General features: G+C 39.2%; 1 protein-coding gene and 4 non-coding genes across 9 annotated transcripts; 2 read left to right on the forward strand and 3 right to left on the reverse strand.

The window, feature by feature from the left end:
* Positions 1–385: 385 nt before the first annotated feature.
* LOC108049358 (dnaJ homolog subfamily B member 6) lies at positions 386–21639 on the reverse strand. Of its 5 annotated transcripts, none has more exons than XM_017130509.2 (8): positions 21522–21639; positions 21001–21034; positions 3493–3675; positions 3066–3175; positions 2687–2941; positions 1923–2129; positions 1589–1862; positions 386–1525 (listed from the first exon to the last, which is right to left on the reverse strand). In XM_017130509.2, the coding sequence occupies exons 3-8, from the start codon at positions 3555–3557 to the stop codon at positions 1420–1422; spliced, it is 1017 nt and encodes a 338-aa protein (XP_016985998.1). In that variant the 5' UTR covers positions 3558–3675; positions 21001–21034; positions 21522–21639; the 3' UTR covers positions 386–1419. The 5 variants fall into 5 exon arrangements, with proteins under 5 accessions (XP_016985998.1, XP_016986001.1, XP_016986002.1 ...); XM_017130512.2 differs by lacking the exon at positions 21522–21639 and adding an exon at positions 21271–21386; XM_017130513.2 differs by lacking the exon at positions 2687–2941 and having other exon boundaries at positions 21522–21636.
* On the reverse strand, positions 5243–5314 carry Trnaq-cug. The gene has a single exon. It is a non-coding gene; the product is annotated as a tRNA-Gln (tRNA).
* Positions 19356–19427, reverse strand: Trnae-uuc. Its single transcript has one exon. It is a non-coding gene; the product is annotated as a tRNA-Glu (tRNA).
* Positions 19612–19683, forward strand: Trnae-cuc. Its single transcript has one exon. It is a non-coding gene; the product is annotated as a tRNA-Glu (tRNA).
* On the forward strand, positions 19859–19930 carry Trnae-uuc. Its single transcript has one exon. It is a non-coding gene; the product is annotated as a tRNA-Glu (tRNA).
* Positions 21640–21681: the final 42 nt, after the last annotated feature.

Here is a 21681-nt window from a genome sequence, read left to right on the forward strand (position 1 = left end):
TTGAATGTATGACTATTCAAGACGTGATAACTTAAACTTCAATCCAGTGTAAGATTGAATCAATCTATGTTATGTGTATGTATGACTCCTCCAGAAGTGATAAGTTTATAAACTTCAATTCACTGTAAGATTGAATCAACTCAAGTTATATGGTTTCTCTTCTTTAATTGTTAAATCTTTTCAATTAGGGGAGAAAATATAAATTTAGGATGTGACGTTACCAGTGTACTATACAAAATCATACTTTATTTTGTTTTCCATCGCAAGTATATCATTTAATGCAAATTACCTGATTTTTTATTCCAATATCTATTACTTACGAGTATTTTATAAACCCCAGCAGCTTGTTACCAAAAAATTATAAGCCCATTGATACAAAATTAAATTAAATGTTTCTTATTTGTTGTATATTTAAATTTTCATGTTTTTTTTGTCTCTTTTATTTTCATTATGGAGGCTCTACTAAAACAAAGTATTAAATTATGGGCGATTATGTTATGTTACGATTAATTTTGCTTGTTTTCTCCTCGAATTCGTTTGCAGGTTATGTGAGAATAGTCTTAAGCATTTAAAAAACGACTATATGCTAGGGATACGGCATTAAAATTAATAAAAAAGTTTAGGTTATGAAATATGTATAATCATTTTAAATAGTTTATAATTAAAAATGTTGTATATAGTTCATTTCATTTCCTTTACAATGTACAAAAAAGTTAACGCAAAGCCATATAATTCATTTTAATTTAATTTATCTGCATATTTCTTAGATTTTTTCTTTTTCAGTTTTCAATTTCCTAGTAAGTATTGTGGCAACTTAAGTGACTAACGATACTTACACGAAAAATACATAATTATCCCCCCAAAGATATACACCCAAACACACTCGCCCCGAACAGCTCTAAAAGTCTGGCCCACCTTTGAACTTATTGGCTAAATTGCTTAAGCGCTTAGCATTTTCACTTGTGTTTTAGTTGATCCTGCTTCCAATGGTGTTGGGTTTATTCCACCGGAGCAAGTATTTTGAGGAGCTTTGTGCAAAACTACCATCAAACAATAAATTTCGACAATTCGCTATGACAAGGAATTTAATTCGTTTTTTGTCTGTCCCTTGTTTCTTGGTGTGGATGCTTTTGCTTCTGCTGCTGCCGTTGGTGAGCTTTTGCTTGGTCCTTCGCTGGCTGCTGTTCCATTTATTCTGCTGTTCGTTCCATTAAGAGTAACTAGATTCTAATGTAGAACAAAATGGTTAAACGTATCATATATCGAAGCATTTAAGAAATCCGCGTTGATCTTGATCTGTTAATGTTCTGCTTTACATTTATGACTTTTTCTTTGTTGATTTTTGTTGCTGTTATTGTTGTTGCGGCTAAAGCCGGTGCTGATGCTGATATTGATATATATTTATATATGTGGATTTTATTAATTAGCTATTGAAGAGAGCTTTTGGGAAACTCCATTCACAGTCTTTGATTTAAGGACATCATTTTCATATGAAAAGACAGTTTCCTTGCCGTTCTCGACGACTCTGCAAGAGAATGAGAAAGAATGTAACGCATAGTTTTTGCATAGTTTAAGAGACTTTTCTTACCGCTTGGTCATCAGTTTCTTGCCATTAACAAACACCGTCGAGGTGGAGGTGCGCTTGACCCCGCCGGTGGGGCCACTGGAGAGGTGGGTGATACCGCTACTGCCATTACCGCTTGTCATCGACGAGAACGGGGTAAAGGCGTTGGAGAAGTAGTTGATCCCGAACGGGCTGACGAATTTGTGCTGGTGGGGATGATGATGCCGAGACGCACTGCTGCCGCCATTGCGTCGACTGCTGCTCGAGCTGCTCGTGCCATTAGAATATCCGTTGGGATCTGAAAAACAGTCAAGATTAGTGAGCTCTGAGTTGGGCGGTTGACAGGTAAAAAACAAACCTCTGAAGAACTCGGCGAAGGTCGCGTTTACTCCGAAGCACTCGCGGAATACCTCCTCTGGCGGGCGGAAGATAAATGGAAAGCCGCCCATAATATCAAAGTCATCGAAATCGTGTGTGCTGTAGTGGTGGCGGGAATGCGACCGACTCTGTGCACGTTCACCCAGCCCATCCTTGCCGTACTCGTCGTAGATGCGTCGCTTCTTTTCTGTGAAAATAAATTGGAAAACACGATAAGTCAAGGTAGAGCATTGAACTTCCATTTAATTAGTAATAAACGCTCGAGCTGCTTGGGGTTAGCTTAGATCTAACATAGAACTAGTGATGGGATAGGTGCTTTTTGCTGTTTACCTAGGTAAGTTACAAAATATATGCTGTAAATAGCATATATTATATATAAATATACTGTTGTAAAGATTATGCCATATTTTAGAACCTTAAAAGTGTAAAAAGAATAAAAATGCAGATTTTAAAACAAATTTTTTTTAAGGTGTAAGAACTTGGAAAAAGTTATATTATGTCTTTTAGTTATTTAAAATTCAAAATTAGTTTATAACTGTATCGAAAATAAAAATAAATAAAACGGCAAAAAGTACCCCATATTTATATTTGTAACACAAAATGTATAGATGGTTCCCATCACTGCAAGGAACGGCGTTTAGTTGCGAAAAGTATGAAACAAAAACAAGAACGACGTGCGCCAGGATGTCAGTCAGCAAAACCATAATAACGAAACAATTGCAACGCTTCTGCTTCAGGCTTTACCGAACAACTTGTGAAAAGGAGTGCCCTCGAAAAAGTTACGGAAGGTGAAGGCCTGGTAGCGGTTGCCGGATCGCCTGCCGGAACCGGATCCGTAGCCCGACCCCGGATAGTAGTCGTAGTCGTAGTCCCGGCCATATGACGAGGATCCTCCGCTCCCACTGCGGTAGCGGGAGTAGGAGCTGCTGTTGCTGCTGCTTCCGGTGGCCGAGGACTTGTGCAGCGTGGCACGGGCATCATAGACCCTGCGCTTACGGGCTAAACACACAATAGAGACTTAACATTGGTTCCGCCAAGAATCACGGATCGGCCATTGCGTGACCCCCTTCCTTGTTTACGCATTCGAAGTTAGGGTTACTTCTGTTCTCTAGCGGGAACTTACCATCGGATAGGACTTCGTAGGCCTCGGACAGCTCGTGGAAGCGTTTGTTGGCCTCGTCCAGGTTGTCCGGATTCTTGTCTGGGTGCCATTTCAGCGCTAATTTCCGATAGCTGTGAATAAAAAATATTGTTATAAGTTCGTTAATAAATAGCATATGAAATTTATTAGTTTCAATTTAAAATACCCCAGATTCCTCTGAACCAATTTAAAATACCCCAGATTCCTCTGAACCAATACGTTTAAAAATCTTAATCACAAACTAGTAGATATTCAAACATTTAAAATAATAATATTTGAGATGATTTTCAGAGGAATTGCAAATGGGGACTCCCCAAAAATATCTTAAAAGTCGGTTAATGTCAGCTCTCGACCGGAAATAAGTTGGCAAGTTTTTCCCTAATGGATAGCAGTTTATTTGTTTACTTACGCCTTTTTCACCTCACTGTCGGTGGCTGAGCGCGGCAGATCCAATACTTTATAGTAGTCCACCATTTCACAGATGTGTATTCGACTTCTTGGTGGCTATGCCCTGCTCTTATTTTTCAGTGCTTGCTTGGCCAGCACAAATCCAAAGCGATTGTTTTTTTTTGGTCGGATCCTCCTCTGGCTTCTGCAAAGATAAACAATCAAAGAGGCGTGTTAGTTGAGTACTCTATAAGTGGCTATATAGGATATGTGTACCGTTGGATCAGTCAGCACTCGACAGAATTTAATTTCGGTTTTGTTTTTGATTTTGTTGCCGAAAAAGCAAAGGCGACATAGAAAACATAAACAAATAGAGGGACACACACGAATGGGAGTAAAGCAAAGTCAAAGACAGCTTGGTTTGCATGGGCCGCCGACACTTTTCAATTTTTTCGAGTTCAATGTCGTTCGAAAACCCCATTATGCCATCGCCCACACACGCAAACTGCTAACGAAAGAGACCGAAGAAGTACATGGAAAAAAAAGTTCAAAGATCAGAAAAAATAAAAAGATCGTAGATGAGAAAACTTATAAGATCATAAAAATAACAAAGTAGCTAGCAAATTAGATTAAAACAATTGATGATCACAGAAGTTTTTGATTGGAAATAAAAATAATATCATGTTGCTTAGGTTTCAAGCCTTTGAAGCAAATCAAATCAATAAAAAAATCTATAAAATAGGTTTAAAGCGACCTTACGTTTTCTTCTGTGTAGACAGAAAGAGAGAGGGAATACATGGCGCATGTGTAGGGCGCTCAGTTAGCCGTCCATCAACTTTTGGGGCAAAGTTACTCAAGCGTTTTCCGCCCCTCTCTCGCATCTCGAGACCCAGATATCCATCTCCCCTCGCTCCGTTCATTTTCGTGCAAAATAGTCGCTAATTTTATTTAATTTGTATTGTTGCTTTTGTTGGCCCGCTCGTTGTCATGCAGCCCCTTGACACAATTTGGCTTGATTTCATGCGCGAGTGTTTTTTATCAACATTACAGCGGGCAATTGTCAGATGTTGGCTTTTGAGGAGAAAAGTGCTTGGCTTAAATTAGCCCTCGGGCCAAGTGACATGACAATTTGCATTTACACACTTGCCGCCAATTTCAAACTCAACTGAACTGAACTTCAAAACTTGTTGTTCGACTGACCAACATTGATGGCCTGTGTTTATGTTGCTCTCGGTGTGGGTTGAATCTCGAGATTCGGTTCTTATGGGCGGTTCACTCGATTTGTTCGTGTTTATACTATTTCACATTTTTGTGTGATCTAATTTATGGCTTTCGATGGGGTGCGTGTGCGTAGCGTCACATTAATTTGTCTATTAACATGCGCTACAGCGAAATGGATTAAAGATATTATATATGTTTTTAAATATACATATTCATATAATATAAGAAACGCACCGAATATATATGAAATGCATTCGAAAACTATATATTTTAAGTTAAGTACAAATCAACTACTTTTTTTCCTATGGACATTCATTAAAGTTTTTAAAACTTATCAGAATCACCCACCCTACTGAATCATCCTTGAAGATGTTTTAAATCAAACCATTAAAAGCTGTCATTTTCGTCTTATAAACAAAAGCCTGACTCAGCAACTATAGAGTCCTGCAATAAAGTTTATGATGAACTGTTTAGGGACAGGACAAAGAGCCTTGTTTAATTTTAATTAGTTTTTATCCTATGCATTCTTCGATGTCCCAACAAAATAATTCAGGTTCCACCGAGATTTGAACTCGGATCGCTGGATTCAGAGTCCAGAGTGCTAGCCATTACACCATGGAACCACCGTATTGTCCCTGAGCCAGTTATCCTTTTCTGACCAGGAAAATCGCAGTGCGCATGCTGCAAGTGGGTGGGAAAGGCCGTGGTGGCTCCCGTTACAAAGGCCCCTGAACTTTGGGGGCGCGAATTCTCATGCAAGTTCGAATCGCCATACTTTATTTACACTTTCACACTTTCCGTTTCGTTTGCTGCAGTGGGATTAGTGTTCCCACATGTTGCAAAATACTGAATACCACCCCAGATTATAAATACAAATCGAAAATTAAATTTTTGAGGAAGAGAAGATATAACATAAATAAAATTAAATGAATTCCCCTGTTTATTTATACAAACATCGACAAACATATAGACAGACGTAGCGTATATAGGAAAATAGAGATATAGCCAGGGGTATGTGTGTGAGTAGTTTATTCGCTTTACGGCTAGCTATAGAGTATATACCTGTTGACATATTCGGCAAATTCTAGGTCGTAGGTGTAGGAACTTGTAGCATTGTCTAAAAGCAGCAAATGACGACGACGCCGCGACTGCCGCTGACGTTTCTGCTGGCCAGCCATCCGCATGACACACACGTCAGCGGAGGAGACGGAATCGGAGGAGCTGGGGAGCCAGACGAGGAGACAGGTGAGTAGGGAGGTGGAAGAGGATGCCGAGCGGCAGGGAACGGAGTGGAAGACCTGCTTACTCTGGCTTGGATTACACTGACTACCGCCATCGGCTGACTCAAGTCGAATGGAATCGGTTGGAATCGAAACACTGGCTATCTGCGAGAATATATCTTGTGGCAGTCACTCAGCACCTCGCCATCGATCTGTGGGCGTCTGCGGCATTTAAGGCATTTGCCGGTTTATTCAAATAGCTAAAAGATTTCTTTGCTTAAACAATCAGATGCCCTCGGCGAAGCAGATAGTTTAACGGGGTTACTTTCGGCTTTTGAAACCCCTTCAACATGCCTATGCATACATATGCCAAAGCCAAGGTGCATATTTGAACTCCAAAGAAAAAAATAAAAAAAAACATTACTTTCTTTTGATATCAAAAAAATAAAGTCTTTAATTCTTTAGACACGGAAAATGTTTAGGGTTTATTAGAGTGAGGTTTAAAATCAGATTGCAACGCCAACACTTTACGACTCTATTAACCCAAAAATAAACATTAACATGATTGTGTGTCGAATTTAAATTCCAAATATGTGACACGACTTTAAAGTTCCATTGTATAATTAGGTCATTTAAGTAGGGGTTGTTCTTTGATAAAAAAAAACGAGATTTAATTATAAAAAAATTATCACAATTTACATAGAAGACTCCCAAATGTAAATGAGGAAATTAAGGCGAATTCAACACGTACTAATACGTCAATCTAAACTGGTTTTTAAATATCAAACCCATTTCATCACTGTGATGATTCACAGTGTGAAAAATTCCGTTACAGATCGTTCTTTACAGAACGGAGTCATAAGTGTAAGGTCACGCAACTGATAAAAAATCAAATCACTGCTTAAATATTGCCATTGCAGTGTATTTATAATATTTTATTAGGTGAATCACTGTATTTTTACTCATAAAATAAAAAATAGCAAATATTAGTAAGCCATGAGCTCTTGATATTTGAATCGTCTGGATGAAATTGTATTTTTCAAAACAAAGAAGATACAAGAATTAAGTGTTTAAACTCTTTGTAGCAGTAAAATATTTATTTAGTACACAATCTAAAATGTAATAATAATTTTTAGTAATATTATATTTACTACCAAAAAAATATACAGATCTACAAAAATATTTAGGCTGTTAGTAGCTTATGAATTTGGATATATTATTTAAAATCTTTGGTGGAACTCTGTAGGTATTCATATTTTTCGGTGTAGCCCACACTATTTAGCTCTACTCATCGCAGTGTTTATTTATTTATTTACGCGTATCGGATTCAAGCCGCTTTAATCACAAACTCGAGGGACTCCACATGCAACAAGTGTGTTTAGCAGAGAGAGCAAAAACAACATGCTGCCTACATGGCGCAGTTTTAAACCTGAAGTCACTACAAAAATTATGTATGCGGTTAGTCTGCGGTCTTGTCTTCAAAAGCCAAATGTTTGTTGTTATCTGCGATTTTGGTTTTGTTGTTGTTTATGCAAATTACATCACCATCGATATGGCGTCTTTGCACTGAGATTTTCTTCACACTTTTCAATTTGTTGCCTTGTCGCTGCGATTAAACTTGAATTGTGTCACCGCATCGATAATGATAAGCAAACAACAAGGCGGAGACACAGCGATAAAGTTGGATAAAGGTGGGAGAAGGAGGAGTAGCAGACAATAACAGTTGGTTTTTCTTTTTACATGATAGCTCATTTTGGTGCTAATTTTGCCATAACCTACATACACAATTAAACTTTTTTCTGCAATCACACACATTTACACACCACACGCACACAATCAAGCGTGCGATAAGAAAACGCTGCGCATTTATATTTAACATTTATTTTGATGAAAAGTCACGCAATGAGCGATGCACTCCCACTTTTTATATTTACATTGGTCGCCTTTTAACCAGCAATGGGTACTCTCGTTTTTAACTTAATGCTACGTTTGTACTCGAAGTCGAAACTGCACATTATAAAACAAAAACACGGAAAACGCAGCGAGGTAAAAAGTGTTAAATTAATAAAAACTTTTGCAGCCGTTCGCGGCAGCGATTCGTTGAGAATTGAATGCCAGGCAAGAAAAAACTGAGAGATCAAACAAGAGAGAGAAACCAGCTGACGGCATTGCCATGCTTTAATTTCAGTCTTGTGGGGAAGAAATCCCCTCTCTTTGACGCTCCAAGGCCCACAATTGTTAGTGTTGTACCTCCTCACCGGAAGTTGTTACGTTGATTCTGGCAAAAAGCGTTATCTCCTCGATGTCATTTATCTTTCGGGTGATTTCGCTATCAGCGTGTGCCATAAATTCAAGGCTGATCAGTTAATTTTACTGTTCCGCTGGTTAAGTCCCCTTTTCCAACGTGATTAATCTTCCAGTTTCCGCCGAAATCGTTTCTCCTCCACCTAGACTCATTCCAATATTCATCGAAGAGATGGGGCGTTCATTTGAATAAAGATGGGTTTTATGGGCAAATGGCCAAAGTTTATAACGTTATAAAGGCGGCAGAGCGGAGCCGAATGTAAAAGCGACAAATTTAAATATTTAATTTTAGAATTCTCACGACAAGTCGTTGACGCCGGTCGACACTGGTCGAAAGTTGGGGTCAGACAGGAATTACAAGGATCAGATAAAATAATCGTAAAGCTGATTCAATAACACATGGAATATTTTGACCAAAGTCTTCAAAATTGAACTCCGCTTTGTTAATTAATTAGGCTTTTAAAATAAATTTGTTTTAAACTTTTTAAGGTGCAATATCACTAAGGATTTTTCCAGATATAAAACAACAATCAGTTTTATTTTCTATACATATTAGTACAATAACGAGGACGGAAGCTAACTTCGGCAAGCCGAAGTTTTAATACCCTTGCAGACTTTGCCGAAATTGCTAAAACTGAAAAAGTAGCCAAAGGAATAAGGTATACATAAATAAACTAGATTTTCATCGTTTAATGTCAATTGCTTTTATACTGCAAAAATGTCATATAAAAATAGAAAAAAAGGGATACTTTCGCAGCCTTTAACTATTTTTCCTACGGAAGCTATAAGAAATAGACGTCCGATCGGCAAGCGCTTTTACCCTAATCAAGATATGCGTAAATAAATAAGACTTGGAAAAATTTATGTCAGTAGCTTACACACTACGCGAAAAATTCAGAAAATCATCAAATTTGGACCGATTTCACCCTGTTGTTCCTATGGGAGCTGTAGGATATAGACGTCCGATCTTCACGTGCTTTTATCATAATCAAGGTATGCATAAAAAAATACGATTTGGAAAGATTCATGTCAATTGCTTATATACTGTGCGAAATATCCTAAAAATCATTAAATTTTAACCGATTTCACCCTATTGTTCCTATGGGAGCTATAGGATATAGACGTCCGATCGCCAAGCGCTTTTACCCTGATCAAGGTATGCATAAAAAAATAAGATTTGGAAAGATTTATGTTAATAGCTTTTACACTGCACAAAATATCTTCCATTCTTGAAAGTTATATCCGATTGTTCCTATGGGAGCTATAGGATATAGACGTCCGATCAGCACGCGCTTTCACCTTGATGAAGGAATGTATAAAAAAATACGATTTGAAAAAATTTATAGCAATAGCTTTTACACAGCGCGAAATATTCTGAAAAACATAAAATTTGGACCGATTTTACCCTATTTTTCCTATGGGAGCTATAGGATATAGACGTCCGATTGCCACGCGCTTTTACCCTGATCAAGGTATGCATAAAAAAATACGATTTGGAAAAATTCATGTCAATAGCTTTTACACTGCGCGAAATATCATCAATTTTTGCTAGATATATCCGATTGTTCCTATGGGAGCTATAGGATATAGACGTCCGATCGGGGCGATTTTCAAACTTGATCTGCGTACACATGTTTTAGGACGCGTGTGAAAGTTTCAGATCGCTAGCTTTTAAACTGAGCTCACAAACGGTATTGAAACAGACGGACAGACGGACAGACGGACAGACGGACAGACGGACAGACGGACATGGCTATATCGACTCCCCTATTGATCCTGATCAAGAATATATATACTTTATGGGGTCGGAAACGTCTCCTTCACTGCGTTACAAACTTCTGACCAAAATTATAATACCCTCTGCAAGGGTATAACAAATCGTAAACCACTGTGCCGACCACAACAGCAGGTAGGAGGGAGGTGCGCGAAATGTAGTGCGAAAAATGTTGAAAAGTTTATAAATTGAAATTTTTATATAGCACCACACAAACGCAACTTATTTTGGATGTGTGGGAATATATTTTTAGTTTGGTGGGAAGAGAGAATTGGTCATAAATATTGCGGAAGAAAAATATTAATGCAGAGCAGAAAAAACAAAAACATTGACGTGTTTTGGGTGGCGAGGGAAAACCGCGAGCAAGTTTAGAGAAATTGGAACAGCGGGTAAATGGTCAGTAATTATTACGGGAACATAACACAAATTAAGCAGGTAGCGAATCAAAAAGAAAGCAGGGAAAACAGACCAAACAAAAGGCAACCCAGGTGGAAATTCGCCAAATTGCACAATCCAAGGAAAGCTCGAGAAAAGAGAGGGAAAACAACAGCAGCGACAATGCAATGCCATGTGAAGCAACAGAACAAGACCTGAGAAAAGCCTCACACAAGACCTAGAAATAGACACGTGGGCGTGGGAATCAATCTATTTATAAGTTCCATGCCCGCAGCTTTTCCCCCATGAAAACATGAAAAAGTGTTGTAAGTGTTACAATAGCAACAGCAGAAAAAGCCAATGCTGATTCATCCGCAGCTGGCGGTTCCCCGCTGGCCAAATGATTTTTAATAGACTCACTTGGGCTCACAGTTGTAATATTATCAAATCTATTGGATCTATAGCCGAGGGGATTGCCCTCTTGTCTTTTTTTGTGGCGTACTGCACTATATTCGTATCTGTATCTAATCAAAGGCCTTTCTCACTCTTCGATTGTTTGTTCGCCGCATAAATAAAAAAAGCATTTTGATGTAAATTTCGAAATGATCTGTGTAATTTTTGTGGCCGCTGTTGGAGTTTTGCGGTTCCAAAACAGAAGAGGGAGATGCGGAAATGTTCTTTGGGCAGGGTCTGTGGTCATGTTCGGTTCATGTGGCTTTTAATGTATATGGAGGGCGTTACATTTACTTTTGGAGGCTTACCCAAATCACAAGAGCACAAGTGACACGCCCAGGCTTACACTATTTTATTTGTTTTATTTATTATAATTAGGGATTCAAACAAATACATTTCTGAAAAATCACCATGGTCAATATAGCAAATCTATCATATTGTTGCAATCTAGCAAATTCCTAAAAACTGCAGTACATACACTCTTCGGCAGAACTCTTGCTAAAAATACACTAAAAAGAATATGTAAATATTTGGCTTCTTGTTTATTGTGTCGGAAAACACATTCCGGCAATGCAGAAGTTGAGACGCACTCTGATCTAATACAATCAGGCCTTATGTGTACATCCTCTTTTATTCAGTCTACCAACTCACCCCGTTTGTGCGGGTGTAACAAACGGTCGTGTCCGAGTCATCCAGTCATAAAACACCAAAACTAAATAAGGCAAGTCGAGTTTAATACCAATACCGCCCGACGGCGGTCGGTCACATAAAAACTACCCACCATCGATCGAGAAATAAACCTGTAGCCCGAGATCAGACAGACAGCCGGTGATGATCTCAATACACGACGGTTGATTTGTGGAATCATCGCAGCCACTAAGAAGACCTCAAACGTCCGACTTTGCTCCACTCGGCGGGTTCAACGCTTCCTTGTGCGATATATACATAAATCTAAGCCACAGATGATAGCCATCTTCTCAGCTCATTCAGCGCTACTGTGCAGCTATTGCACAGAAAAAAATTAGATTGTGGATCATAAGCTTATGAAAATATATATTATATTCTGCTTATTACAAGAAAACTTATAAACAAAACTGTTAACGCCAAATTTAAGATTTTTTATATGTTTTTATATATATCACTTTAACAATTATTTCACACTTTTAGTTTTTTGTTTCAGTACACACTGCATACTGCATCTAGATCAAGTCCGGTGGACATGGACTTCCACTGTATGCCACAACGAGAAGTCAAGCCTGGCTGCTTGCTTTTGTTTTTTTTTTTTGTCGAATGTGCAACTTAAAGCGTATGTTGCATTGACAATGAAGTTATTAAAGCGCAAAACCACATCCACCTGCGGCTATTTTTCTTTTAGTCGGTTTCGGGCGGAAAGATGTGATTAGCTTGCACTAGGAAAAATAAAAAACGAACTCGGCCGTCCAAACATAAACGTCTCGTCAGTCCACTCTATAAATTCACCTGATACTACTTTAACTTTTTATTGGCGAAAGTAGGAAACCATTGAAACCCCCATCAACACAATTCAAGTCTAAAATTAAAGGGCAGCGTGATTGATAGCTTTAATTTGAGTTTGGTATCGACTTGAGTTGCCCATTTTGTAGCAAGTAGCTCGATAGTTAACGTGTGGATTGCCTACATTTCCCAATTAGATAAACCGCAGGCCAGACAAAAAGTTACGGGGAAAAGATATTGGCTCACGAAGATGGGTTTCTGTTTGGGCAACACTTGTTAATTTGATATGTGGGTATAGCCACAGGTGTTCAGTGTTCTAGAGGCGATTTAAGAGCCGCCAGTCACGTAAGGTTTTTTAGTGTCTGAGTTTGCCGGATGACATTACTTTTTCAAGTTAAATGGCAATTCGCCTATAAATAAACTTAATATAATTTGTGAGCTCAATAAAATGTTTGAAAGTATGCTGCTAAAGATTATTTATATGTTAATTCTACAGTATGAAGTTTTAATTAAAAGTGTACAGTATTTTAATAGTACTATTTTAATTTTAAGTTATCGTTAGATGGTTATAAAAGAAGAAGTATTTAAAATTAAATTATAGCTGCCAAATTTTTTGTACAACAAAACGATAAGACCAAATGATTAATTAATTTTGAAATTATACCCCACTTCCAATCTTTATCTGCCATTTCCTATGACGGCTGTAAAATAATTTAGAAACTCTCCATTAGCACATCAGCGACTTTTAAAGACCCCACTTAAACTTTTTCCACTTTTCTTTATTACTTCATCAAAACTTTAGGAATACTCTTGGCACCCCTTTCACCCATTTGAATTTCCAAGCACTTGGAGTACAACAAACTTTGGGGTCAACCAGCAGCGACGATGACTTTGTGAGTTGCTTGCTCAGCTGAAATGAAAAATTCGAGGCAGACACCGCGTCGTCGTCTTCGTAGGCAGCTTTATTTATGGGATTTATTGTGACTTGGTCAGTTCGAAATGGGCCTCTGTGTCCCAGTTTAAGACCCTGCCCCAATGATCCCTGACGCTCACGCTCAACAAAGTCTTTTTATAGGTACTCTTCCGTTTTGTGTGGGTTTATTTGCTTTAGTAATTATTATAAATAGATGGGAATTAAAGCCATCTAGTAAAATGAAAGCTGGGAGATGGCGCCCGGAGTGAAACGACTGGCAAGTGGCCAAACGAGACCAATTTCCAAAGCAATTTAGTTTAATTGAATGCAATAATCATAAAAACTAAGGAGAGCGCCAGGCCAAGACAGTAAATTTGTAATTGAGGAGTAATTGCCTGTCGCGCAAAAAAGGTAATTTTATTTAATCCCCAATGTTGATAGGCCGCCCATAGCCCCACTTTAAATGGTAGCTGCAGCATTAAGTGATGGTGCAAAATGCCTTTTAGCCACTTTGACTTTTTCTTTTGTAGTCTGCAATTTGCAACGAAGAATCACGCTCGAGCCAGCGACATTGAACGTGACTCAGGGGTAAAAAGCATCTCAGAAATGACACGCAAATCGGAGCAAAAAAGTTAAGTTGTCAAATTAAATAAACAACGCGAAATACGAAGAAGCGGCCAGGAGAACAATGCCATATCATATAAATTATTATAATATCTCCTGCCATTTGCCTCAAAGCCAGTTTTAGACAAAAGATACTCGGACTGACGCATCATCGCTTGCCTCTAATTAATGGAAATAGATACAGCTAGAGATACAGATACAATGAGCAGCGGCAACTCTCAGTCTCAGTCAAACTGCTGCGCCTCATTGAAGACCTTCGCTCTTCGTCTTGGCTTTACTCGGAAATCGAATCGAACCCAATTCATATATCAGTACACAGACCCATTTGATGCGTAACACGCGCCAGTATTTAACTCTCTATAATATGAGGTACAGCGATATCGTGCTAAGGTTAAATTTAGTGGAGAGCTGCAAATGAATTCAATCGGAAAGCATGTCGGAGCAAGGCTGCTAATGAGCCAAGTCCACTGGAAATATGACTGCCACAATCATCAGGTTGCAATGTCGAATTCTTTAGAAATTCAAGGGAACAATCTGGCAGTAAAGTAAATCAAGCTAAACACACATACGAACGAAGCTTTAAAAGAGCTACATAAGCACAAAGTCTTAAAATGACATCATTTGAGTTTTTAAGTAGTAGTTTGGGTACTTAAAAATAGAAGCGTCTTGCATCGAATCTTTAATAACCTTAATCTTTCAAGATTATCTTAAATCATCAAAGCTTATCTAATTCTCATCTTTGAAATACAAACATATGCTTTCTCTTTGGATTCTGTAGCCCCCAACCCAATATGGAAATATTTTCTCCAATAAATTGGTTTCAAAAGTGGAAGTTTGGGTATTATAAATTTAGATTTAGCTTGCAATATCGAAACATTTTCTCAGCGGTCTACAAAACTCTAACCTCTACCTAATTAATTCCATTAATCGATGCCAAAACAAGTTCATTTCTACCAACCGCTTTAAGAGGCTTAACGAGCGCCACCACCACCAGGCTAACGCAATTAATAAATTATATTTGTTGGGGCCCGAGACACGTGTAACCGATAAAGCTCATCATTTGAGGGGCCCTAGGCTTTCCCACACAATCCCCGCAGAGAAAGCACTAACTGTGTAACATGAAGATGGACACGGGATATGATTATGCGAGTCCGTGTCTGCGGCTTAGTGGATGCAATCTCCCCAAAACAACAAGTGCCGCTCATTAGACGGACCGCAAACAAGGCGAACCGGTTAATTTAAATACACGGAGACGAAGACGAGGCCGAAACCAAAGCTAAGCAGACGCAATGATTGATTTACCAGGCACAGTTAGTAAATTAAACGAACTGAAATTTACAAGAGAGGATTTCCACCATCGGATCGGTGGATCCAATCCACCGTTTCAATGGCGCTGACAGGCAACAATTTTTATGTGCGCTTCAAGTGCATCCGGACATTTATTCATTTATCTTTATGGGCCCGATGAGAAGAAGCCACACCGACTCCAAAAGAAAAATAAAATACCCGTTTTGGTAATTAACGAAAAACCATCAGCCGCAAAATGCGCACCCAAGTAAATGGAGCGACTTGAATTGCTGTTGGATTAGCTGAAAGCTAAAAATAATCGACGGCACCACATCAAATTAAGCCCAATAAGGTAATGCATTTGCGATATGGCGGAATCGACTGGTATGCTTGCTTTTCACTTAAGAAAAGCCTACGCTTCAGTCACTTCTTGAAGAGGTTGAAAATTCCTCATTGCACTCGATTTCCATTGTTCACAATTAATTTCCACTCGGTCTGATTGTCTCAATCCAAATCGATCTGTTCCGCGTACAGTTGATATAATAATAATTGATTGAAGGTGTGTGCAGTACGACCCAGTTAGATCTGTGGAGGAGGATTTTCAGGCCAGTTGGAAGTCTTGGTATACATTTTGTTTGTAAAAATTTCAGTTAATCATAAATTTAGTTATCCCATGTGACTAGTAATTGTTTTCTAATATATATTTGAGCTGCCCCTAAACGACTTTCTTGTTGCTAAAAATTGACTAATGCTTTCACCCGTTCCATTTGTACGTACAACTTCAATCAATTTTATGTGCCATGGGCGCAGTTTGCTTAGTTTTAATTAACCAGGGCCTGCAATTTCCACAATAGCTTTTGGCGCTTTTCATTTCGCCAGTTTGTGCTGCTGTTCCTGTTGCTGTCGAGTGTGACTTCTCAAGCGTGTGACCGGAGGTGAAATTTTTATTTCTGATTTTTGGCATTAGACCCGCGAACCATTGCCACAAAATGCCTAAAAAGAGCCGGGCTGGCTGGCTGGTTGGCTGGCAATGGCGATGGCGATAAATGTGCGGAGATACGTTTCAGACCGCGTCGCGTCGTCTGGCCGCTTTAAATGGACAACTGGGAGTGGGTCACAGCTGCAGCTGTGGATCTCGATCTCTGGTGCAGCCTGCGGCTCACTGAGGCAAACGGAGCGATTATAGGGACCCAGACTTGGAACTAAGCTTTGCTCCAAACCAGTTCGCTTCCTCCTCTCCCATTGGCGGCGTTTTCGATTCTTTCTGTCGGATCGTAAATATTTCAATTTATTTTTTGGACATGCGTCTTCAGCATCGTATCGTTTTTCGAACACTTTCTTTATATTCGTTCCCCGAACTGGCGGCAGATGTATCTACATGTGTCGTGTCTTGACCAGAAACCCCAATATCTTGGCCTCGGTCTTGGACTTGGACTCGCCAGCACGCAAAGCCTGGCCGAAATGTGTGTCAATGGCCTTTGGGGCCCTTCTTTTCATTTTTTTTTGGGGGCGGGGGCACACAGTGTGGGGCGTGTCCCATGCGGATTTTCACTAAAATGAAAATTAAGAGTGAAAACGGTTTTGGTTTCTGTATTTTTTCCCCAACCCTCCTTCTTTTTTTTGCAGCAAACAAAGCCAAAGAGGTGTGTACGCCGATTTCAACTGCAGACCATGCATGACCCGCGCGTATTAGTGTCCCATCCTCTGGCCGTCCGATTGTCATGCTAAATGGGTGAAGTGAAACTACGACTGCGATTTCGGAGTGGCGGGAGCATTGGCCAACTCCCCTAAAGAGCACTGCCTGTTTTCAGCTTTTTCTTCTCCTACTGTCAACTGTCAAACGAAATTTACACGTTTTCCTTACAACTGCACCTCACGAAATAATCGGGGCCTCAAAGTCGAGACTTGAACAAAGAAATGGGGAGTGCGTGAGGCTCTTTTAATGGATTGATAGTTTGGTAAAGTTTGCATGTTAATTGCCTTTATGGTGGCGATAGACAACAAAGCACACTTAAAAGTTCAAAATCCATTACCGAGTTCATTGGAATTTCCTTTTTATCTGTCACATTTTCAACAAATTAACCTCACTTAGTAAATGACTCTCACCCTGGCGAAGACAATGGAAATGAATCAAACGCTGTCTACAGCTTATTTTACTTTGAAGTACTGAGACTTTCCTAGAATTCTATAGAATTTATGTTTATACTACTTTCTTTGTTTTTTCGTTGTTATAGAGAGGATGGTGGTGTACACAAAGTCAATTGTTCAACTTTAACCGTAAATAATAATTTTAATTAAAATAAAAGATGGTAGATTTGTTAACCACTTTTGTTGACACTCTATTTTAGCTGCTCAAATATTTTAGAAAACAAGAAAGGAAAGCTAACTTCGGGCGGAGCCGAAGTTGATATACCCTTGCAGAATATTCTATAAATTATATTCTCCAAAATTATTCATATGATGCATTCTTAATACTCATAAAAAGTCACAATTTCCTAACATTACAAACACCAAAGCTATTGCATTTCCGATCAATCAGTTATATGGCGGCTATAGGATATAGTCGTCCGATCCTTATGAAATTTGGTAGGTCGGATTGATTAGCCAAAAATAAGACCCATAAAAAATCCCAACTTCCTAACTTTAAAAACACCAAAGTTATGGCATTTCCGATCGTTCAGTTATATGGCAGCTATATGATATAGTGGCCCGATCCGGCTCGTTCCGACTTATATACTACCTGCAATAGAAAGACAACTTTTGGGAAAGTTTCAAGCAGATAGCTTTAAAACTGAGGGACTAGTTTGCGTAGAAACGGACGGACAGACGGACAGACGGACGGACAGACGGACATGGCTAGATCGACTCTCCTGGTGATGCTGATCAAGAATATATATACTTTATAGGGTCGGAAATGTCTCCTTCACTGCGTTGCAAACTTTTGACTGAAATTATAATACCCTCTGCAAGGGTATAAAAAAGTTAAATAATTTTTAAACCTATGAATGGACTCGGGCAGACATTCCTAGTGAACTTCAACAATATATATTTATCATTTGGTAACTATTCTTTTGTCAATAAAGGTTTAGGCGGTTAATCAATCTCATCCTCTGAAAACGGAACGGAAATGGTCGAGGCAACCCAAACAATTCAATTAAGCCTGCTCCTCTTGCACATCTGAACGATCGGGCCCAATCGGAGCTGACTTGGCTCCTACCTGCTGGTAACCCGGCTAGCTGATGCGAATTGAAAACAAAACAAACAGAGCTTAGACAACTCAGAAACTCACAACAATGCGGTCGATGGACGCGCAGGCGCGCAGCAGGGGTGCTTAATATGCAGCCAGCGTAGCAGGCAAGTCGGGTGAGCAAGTCGGCGATATATACCTATATACCCATACCATATAGCCAGCAGCAGCTGGCGTCTTTCGTTCTTGCTGTCGCTCAACTGATCAACTGGTTTAACAATAAAAACAAAGCTCAGGCGGCGTTGGCGTTACTTTAACGTTTAACAGAAACGAAAATGTTGCTGTTTTTTTCGTTTTCTTCTCTCGCACGCTGCCATCGATTGTTGGGGCTTGGCTTTCTTTGAGGAAGAAAAAAATACAAACTCACATAGAAACTATAAAAAATGGTAATTTGTACGCTTTGCCTTTTTCTCCGCTTCTTGCTCAATCGTATGTCTCACACGCGCTTCTAATGTCTGGATGCGATACATAAGCTCATAAAACATACAGCCATACGGATGATGATGATGGCATATAAAAAGCAACACGAGTTTTTCAATTGACTTCGAAAGTGGTAAGCGGCTGGCAGCATGCAGCGAAAGAGGCGGACACCAGCGAAAAGAAGGCGTGTGGGGCACTAACAATAGTGCACTGTTTTTGGCTCTAGGCTCTGCCACACTTTTGATGAATTAGCCGTTTTTTCAATCGAGTGTCGGTGTCGACGCTTGGAAAATTGAGTTGCAGCTGCAGCTCTCTATCGAAAACACTGGCAGGGGGCCGAGGAAGTTCATTGAGCCGGATCATACCCAGCTGAGACTCATTAAAACACCACTTGAACCACGCTTCGTGTTATACCACTCTAAGTGCAGGTCAATAAGTGGAGTTGTTGTCTGATTTTCGACTCCAGTCCAATAGATGCCTTTGTGCAATGCAATTGAAGAGAAGTGGGAGAAAGAGTTTGATTGATGAAGCTCGTAAAGCAGGGTAATTGATATAATTACAAACAAAAAAGTACTTCCCATACCGGGAATCGAACCCGGGCCTTCTGGGTGAAAGCCAGATATCCTAGCCACTAGACCATATGGGACATGTTCTACTTTCCTCCAACTTATATAATGATGCTGGCCTCCATCCACTTAGACCAAACACAAGCAAAACAATTTTTATTCCTTTTAAAATATGAAATTAAAAATAGAAGTTTTCCACAAAAGACAATGCGAACTGTTTGGAAAGGTAGACCAACTACAGAATTTACCCGCCGCTTAAAGAAGTCCCATATTGTCTAGTGGTTAGGATATCCGGCTCTCACCCGGAAGGCCCGGGTTCAATTCCCGGTATGGGAAACCGTTAAAAATAATTTTTTGTGTAATTTTATTTTAATTTAGATTACGTTTCTTATATTTTATATTTTGTTTTACTTTAAAACAATAAAGAAAAAATTCTAGCAAACAAGGAAAACGATGAAAACCTCACAAACGTTTGCCAACAAAATGAGTCTTTGGTGCTAGCCATTCAGCCTCCCATATGGTCTAGTGGCTAGGATATCTGGCTTTCACCCAGAAGGCCCGGGTTCGATTCCCGGTATGGGAAAGTAATTTTTTTTTTTACAATTTCCCATTTTTTAACAACCCATTCTTTCATTTGAGAGAAAGGTGCAGGAGTATACTTTTATCAATTCAAAACAATTTGAGTAAGTCCTGATTTTCGTTGTTTATTGAGTACCATTCCCGATGCAACTCTTGCAATAATAGCTACGGGTAATTACAGCACTTATGTTTGTTTTGGTTTTGCTTGTGTGCTATGTTTATTTTTCGCAATTGCCTAGCGCCACCCAATTGAAGCCAATCGGACACGCTACAAAATAATTTGAGACCTTTTCTGGGGATGCGGAGAAAGAAATGCCGTTGCTTTTTCTTGTCAATTGTTGATGCTTGCGCTTTTAAATAAAGAAAAATAAAACAGAAAAACAGAAAACCAGAAAATGAACCCAAAAAAATAAAACGGTTTGTTAACGACGGACAAAAGCTCAAAGAGCCAGAGTACTTAACTTTTGTTAAAACAAAAATTAGGCATGCCCAGCATTGCAACATAAAGTGGAAACAACAGCAACAACGACAATAGCCTGCCGCAAAACGTGTGGCAAGCGAATGGCAACAACAATAAAACAGACACAATGCCTTGACAGAGTTTTTAACGTTTTTTCTTAGATACGGAAAATTGCTTTTTCATTGTTGCAGAAACCAATGTTTGCTTGTTGCTGCTGTTGTTATTTACAAGCTGACTTGGCAAAAGAAAAATCAATTTTTAATTGCAACAAATTTGAGAGAGCTGCGGGACAGGCAAATTGCTAGCTGGCCCAATAAGGCAAATTAACGTTAACGTTAACAAAAACAATTGGCATTTTGAGTCAGAAACGAGTTTAACGGTATCGCGCGGCAGCTGCATTATCTTTTAAGGAAAGGAAATGCGCCACAACATGTCAAAAGGGGACAGCAACAATATATCAAAATCTCGATGAGCAGTGCAATGAACCGTTGTAATTAGCATACGGCCATGTGCGGGCGTGGGAGAGGGAGGACAATAGAGGCACTTTCGATTATTGAACTTGTCAAATTCCTTATTTGCTAAGCTTTTTTTGTTTATTTGTTCTTAGTGCTTACCTTGTTGGCAATGATTTAGCTGGAAATCCTCTTCCTGTGGTGCCGAACCGAAAAACATGCGAACAATTAATTTCATTAGAAGTATCTAACAAATGCGAATCCAACACGATATAGAAATAGTAAAGCTACAAATAGGTGTGTGTAAACAAGATAAGCAACACCGCGTGGGAAAGAGAGGGGGGAAAAGAGAGAGAGCGAGAGAGACGCGGCAGGAGCAACAACAACAATAACACGGGGACAATTACAGCGCTTTATTGATTTTTTACAGACCAACTATTCGGCCACGAAGCATGCCATTTTTCATTTGAATTTTGCTTTTTATCTTATATTGCAATTATTTTTTGCACACAAAAATAGAGCACAAAAGAATTTCGCACACACGAGCACAAGCTCACACACCTACACACACGCGAGCAGCGACTTCAATGTCAACTTCACTTCTTTTGCTTTTATTTGTTGTATTTTGCTTCGACCGTGCTTTTTGGGTTTTCTTTATTTATTTATGATGCACTACAATTTACCCGTCAATCTGCACAGATCCACGCGGTCGCAAGTTGAAGAACACTAAATACTCCCGCTACTTCGTTTTCCAAGCGCGCATTTTCTACTAAACTTTTTTTTATTTAAAATGGGCAAACAGCTGGAAACAATATCGATATCTACTTGAGGTCAAAAAACATC

The sequence above is a fragment of the Drosophila rhopaloa genome, unplaced genomic scaffold (assembly GCF_018152115.1).
Source record: "Drosophila rhopaloa isolate 14029-0021.01 unplaced genomic scaffold, ASM1815211v1 contig_115, whole genome shotgun sequence".
Lineage (NCBI taxonomy): Eukaryota > Metazoa > Arthropoda > Insecta > Diptera > Drosophilidae > Drosophila > Drosophila rhopaloa.

What these genes read in the sequence shown, in the direction of transcription:
- LOC108049358 (XM_017130509.2), bottom strand. Translation starts at nt 3,557, where the DNA reads ATGGTGGACTACTATAAAGTATTGGATCTGCCGCGCTCAGCCACCGAC. An exon ending in GACAGTGAGGTGAAAAAGGC is followed by an intron (nt 3,176 to 3,492) that starts GTAAGTAAACAA and finishes TTTTATTCACAG; the next exon opens with CTATCGGAAATTAGCGCTGA. An exon ending in CTACGAAGTCCTATCCGATG is followed by an intron (nt 2,942 to 3,065) that starts GTAAGTTCCCGC and finishes TTGTGTGTTTAG; the next exon opens with CCCGTAAGCGCAGGGTCTAT.